Source organism: Solanum lycopersicum, chromosome 6, assembly GCF_036512215.1.
Source record: "Solanum lycopersicum chromosome 6, SLM_r2.1".
Lineage (NCBI taxonomy): Eukaryota > Viridiplantae > Streptophyta > Magnoliopsida > Solanales > Solanaceae > Solanum > Solanum lycopersicum.
In genome coordinates this window covers 700,460-705,833 of record NC_090805.1, presented here as the reverse complement: position 1 = coordinate 705,833, position 5,374 = coordinate 700,460, and the positions used below count along the sequence as shown (strand labels likewise).

The 5,374-nt window shown below is 30.7% G+C and overlaps 1 protein-coding gene across 1 annotated transcript; it reads left to right on the top strand.

Annotated features, from left to right (window-relative positions):
* Positions 1-1,333: 1,333 nt before the first annotated feature.
* On the top strand, positions 1,334-3,919 carry LOC101255999 (zinc transporter). The gene is made up of 3 exons (NM_001322833.1): positions 1,334-1,744; positions 2,003-2,236; positions 3,361-3,919. The coding sequence occupies exons 1-3, from the start codon at positions 1,357-1,359 to the stop codon at positions 3,750-3,752; spliced, it is 1,014 nt and encodes a 337-aa protein (NP_001309762.1). The 5' UTR covers positions 1,334-1,356; the 3' UTR covers positions 3,753-3,919.
* Positions 3,920-5,374: the final 1,455 nt, after the last annotated feature.

Here is a 5,374-nt window from a genome sequence, read left to right as displayed (position 1 = left end):
ACATTTCCCATTTTTAATTAGAAGCATTGGCATTTATGTTCACCACGCTGCTATATTATATGTTACACTTTATGATTAAATATAGTATCCCATTAGGGAGATCAGAGATCATTCTCCCGTAAATGTTTTCTCAGTCGAGCTTGTCATAATATACTATATAAATTTGGTGTGGTTTACATCTCTTGCAAATTAGTTTATATGACTTATTTTTCTTTTAGTTTGTCTCAAAAAGAAAAACATATTTTTACATTAAGTAACAATTTAGCTTTAAAATTCTTATTTTATCCTTAATGAAATGATTTATAGCCACACAAATATTGATCACTTATTTTAGACTACAAATTTCATAAGTCTTTCTTTTTTTGTTAAATTTTATGCCAAGTCAAACTAACTCAATATAGAATGAGACAGAGAAAATATTACATAGAAGAAGGTTTATCATTATACATTCAGAGGATAACGACTGCGGATTTTCATATTCCAATAAAAAATAAATTTCATATATCCATGAAATTGTCAACTTCCTGTTATATTTCATACTTTTTGATTAAATATAGTATCCCATGAGAGAACCTGTAAACGCCTTCTTAGTCGAGCTTGTCATAATACTATGTAAATTTGGTGCGATTTATATTTCTTATGTTGTTTGCGAACTATTCCATTTATTTCAATTTATATGACTTCCTTTTCTTTAAAGTCGGTCTCAAAAAGAATGACACGCATGTTTCTATATTAAGTAATAATTTAACTATCAACATGGGTTGTGGTGTACTAGTGGGAGTACTTCGCCCTAAACCAGAGGTCTCGGGCTCGAGGCCTATGTATGGAGAAAATTCTGTCCGGAACGCCGCCCCCGAATGGGCCACGAGCGTGATCCAGATTTAGTCAAAACTTCAATGTGGGCTCGGAACACTAGGTAGGAAACAAAAAAAAAGTAACAATTTAACTTTAACATTCCTATTTTATCCTTAATGAGATGATTTATAGTCACACAAATATTGATCACTTATTTTAGATCACAAGTTTCAAAAGTCTTTCTTTTTTTATTAAATTTCATGTGAAGTCAAACTAATTCATATAAAATAAGACGGAAAAAGTATTATATACGAGCGGGTTTATCAATATACATTCGAAGGATAACGACTATGAATTTTCCAATTGTCAACTTCCTATAAGAAGCCGGCCAATCAGCAACTTTGTACAACCCTTTTTTTGTAGTACAATCCAATCCAAAAAGTCAAATTTGTACTACAAAAATACTACACAGTCATTAAAATTTTTAGTCTAATAATTATACTTCTTTTTATACATCAACTAATTTAAACTAATTTTCATAGCACAAAACAATAATAAGATATGATCATGACTTCCATAAAAAAGTCAACTACTCTGTTAACACTATTCCTGTTTTTGTTCTTGAAATTTTTAATTATCAATGGTCATGGTGGAGCTGATGATGATGATGAACATGATTCAAATGGAGATACAAATACAAATTTACGCGCGAAAGGATTGATTCTTGTTAAAATTTATTGCTTGATCATACTCTTTGTAACTACATTTGTTGGTGGCGTATCGCCTTATTTCTATCGATGGAATGAGGGGTTTCTCTTGTTAGGAACTCAATTTGCTGGTGGTGTTTTCTTAGGGACTTCATTGATGCATTTTTTGAGTGATTCTGCTACAACTTTTGGTGTACTTACAGAAAAAGAGTACCCTTTTGCCTTCATGTTGGCTTCTGCAGGTTAATTACCTATCGTAGCAGATAACCTATCTTATTAAATCTCGCTTTTTATAAATTTTTTAGGAGCTTTGATAGTTTGAAAATATCTTTAGACTACTGATGATGTATGTAACTTAAATTCTTATCAATTGTTATTGCATCATAACGCGTTCATGTTAAATCCTCCAAATGCAATACTACTAGAGGATCTGTCACACATCTGACAACATTATGAGGAACGCGCAAATCAAATAAAATGAGTAACTTTTTTTTTTGTAGGTTATCTTCTCACTATGTTTAGTGATTGCATTATTATGTTTGTGACAAAGGGGGGTGTAAATGAATCAAGTGAGTCCAAAGTTGAAGTGGATGAAGAAGGAAGGTCAACTAATATTGATGAGGGACATGGAACAAATCCATTTCTAAAGACAACTTCACTTGGGGATACAATACTTCTCATTCTTGCATTGTGTTTCCACTCTATTTTTGAAGGCATTGCTGTTGGAGTATCAGGTAAATAAACTATTGGGTATATATAATATTTTCTTTATTTATGTTGAGAGACTATCTCCGGGAGATTATATATAGATACAGACAGTATAAAGAAATAGATTATTTTAAGTGACCTAAGTTGATAGTGTTAAAAATCTACACACTATCAATAGTTCAATACACTATGTTAACCTAGAACATCTAGGGAATGTGTTACATGAGGACTAGAGGATGCTTGTTTTTAGTGAAAATAGAGTTTTACCTTCTTTAGTTTCATTTCATATTTGCTTTTGTAGAAAAACATTTACTCATTGTGATAATCCTAAATTAATAATACCATCAAGGGATACTATGCTTTCCTTCCGATATCCTTAACCAAATGTCTCGCATTTGAGCTATGGTAATAAAGAAAATATTTCAATATATATAGGGAATACTTTACTCTCCTTAGTATGCCTACATACCACGAATATGGATAGCTAGTCGGGTCAATACATAGGTCTCGGATAATTGCCCAAAAAAGGAGAATCGTCTTCAATAATGTGCTTTGGTGTAGGATATTTACTCTGAGTTTCTTATCATAAAATAAGTTATCATTTTCCTAAAAGGAAAACATAAAGTTTCCATATTTGTAGGAAATTGCTTAGGACTCTATAAATAGAGACATATTTGTTCTAACATAATTAACATTCACAATGTAGTCCTAGGAGCTTCGAGAGTTTTGGTTAGGAGAGAGAATTTGTGGGATACAAGTGATGCGTTATTACTTCCGTGAGCCTCTTTTTATTCCGAGTGAATTGTGTGAGGTTATTGCGTACTCTCGTATTTATAGTGGATTGTTCATCTCTTTTGTGGATGTAGGTCGATTGACCGAACCACCTTAGATCTTTGTGTCTTTTTGTATATTTCTCGTTTTGTCTTCTGACTTGTGGTCTTTCGAGGTTTGCTTTGTTAGGTTACACATGACACTTTAGTCCTAACACTTAAGTGGAGAAAAATCCCCTAATTGCCCTACAAAAACCCTAAAATTTTAGCTAAGAACTTTGTCACTTAATCCTTGCTAAATAAGATTATCAACATATTTTACTGTTTAGCTACAAAATTTATCCGTCGCTAATCCTCACATTCCTTGATGTAATTTTCAGCTTCAAAGGGAGAGGCATGGAGAAACCTATGGACAATTTCATTGCACAAAATATTTGCAGCCATTGCAATGGGAATTGCACTTTTAAGAATGATACCAAAAAGGCCATTTCTACTTACTTGTGCTTACTCTTTTGCCTTTGCAATTTCAAGCCCTATAGGTGTGGGTATAGGAATTGCAATTGATGCTACTAGTGAAGGCCGTACAGCTGATTGGACTTATGCTATTTCAATGGCAATTGCTTGTGGGGTTTTTATTTATGTGGCAATTAATCACCTAATTGCAAAAGGGTTTAAACCACAAAATAAATGTTATTTTGATACTCAATTCTTCAAGTTTGTTGCTGTCCTTCTAGGTGTTGGGGTGATTGCTGTTGTCATGATATGGGACTAAATTAAACTACCTTGTTCAGACTCTTCAAAATGTCGACAATTGTATGTTGCGTCCTTCAAAAATAGTGCTTTTTTTTAAGACCTGATACGGTGTGTGAACATTATTGGAGAGTTCGTGATGAACTATGTAAACATTCATTTTTTGAATTTTACATGGGGTTTTGCTAATCTTTATTGTTTTGTTTCTTTTGAGATTGAATTATGCGTGCATGCATTTTTTTTTTCCAGTACAACATTGGTTATTGATTTTATATAAGCAGATCTTCTTCTAATTTATTGTGCAATTATAAACCATATTCATCCTAAATTGTTAAAAAAATGAATATGGGGACTACATGGGACAATAGTAAGGATAAATATATATTGAAAGAATATATATATATATATATATATAAAACCACATGTATTATATATCAATCAGTACAAATATTTAAAATAAATTTGTTATATTTAAGCATATATGTGTAGGATGAGTAATACAAAATCTATATGCAAAATTTTAGATATATTAGCTTTAAGGTATAATACATAATTGTGCCCTTTAACTTGCCTTCGAATTATATTTACGCCTTTCAATTTTGGGTGTGCACAAGTAGATACTTAAACTTGTATAAAGTTGAACAAATAAACACACGTGTCCTACATGTCATTTTTTGTCCTACGTGGTGTCGTACGTGTATTGTGTCATGTAGGACTCATGTGTTTATTTATTTAAGAGTTGGATAGTTAAAGTGCATGTTTGTGCATTATGAAAGTTGGAGGTCAAAGTTAAAATTTGAAGCCAAATTTAAGGTCCAATATATGTATTATGCCTAGCTTTAAACATGTGAAGTTGAACAACTACATTTAGGCAAGTACAATGTGTGATGAGATTAATGATCTATTGTGTTAGATGACCCTTTTTGCATCAATAAGTAGGTGTTTGACAATGTAATATCATATCACGGTAGGAAATTGTGAGATGAAATTAATATTTGGATATGTGATTTCATGTTGATTTCATATCATGAGATAGAATTGCATATTCTCCAAAAATCATAATTAATTAGAAATTCCATATCGTGATTTGGAATTTTTTTCAAAAGTTTATATTTTGTTAAAACAATCCCATCTTTATATCTACTAACTATTTATTTCATATGTAAATAAAGTTTATAATCATATCATTACATTTTTAAAATTATTATTCTCACCAACATAAATTTATTATTACTTTAAATTTAGAGAATATAAATGATAAAGTAGGAATTGATTTGGTGAATATAAATAAGAACGAAGGGAGTAATATTTTTTTTTTCATAATAAAAAAACTTCTCTTTTGGCTACATATGAAAAAGTTTAAAGCAATTTAATATATATATATATATATATATAAAGAACAAAAATTGGTGATATATATTTGATATATATTCACTACTTCCAATAAGTTTGATTTTAGCACGAACTTAATGCACTGAAAATGTATAATTGCCAACAAATGACACTCATACTATATTAGTTGCCAACATCTTCAACGGAATTTTTTTACCAAAGTAGGCCATTATTGAAATCAATTTACCAAGATAATATGTTTTTTTAAAAAAATTTACAAAACTAGTATAAACGTGGTTCTCATTAACGTTT

Bases quoted from the DNA above. Each gene is read 5' to 3' on its own strand.
- LOC101255999 (NM_001322833.1), top strand. From the start codon at position 1,357: ATGATCATGACTTCCATAAAAAAGTCAACTACTCTGTTAACACTATTC. The intron at 1,745-2,002 runs GTTAATTACCTA...TTTTTTTTGTAG, and splicing joins CTTCATGTTGGCTTCTGCAG to GTTATCTTCTCACTATGTTT. The intron at 2,237-3,360 runs GTAAATAAACTA...TGTAATTTTCAG, and splicing joins CATTGCTGTTGGAGTATCAG to CTTCAAAGGGAGAGGCATGG.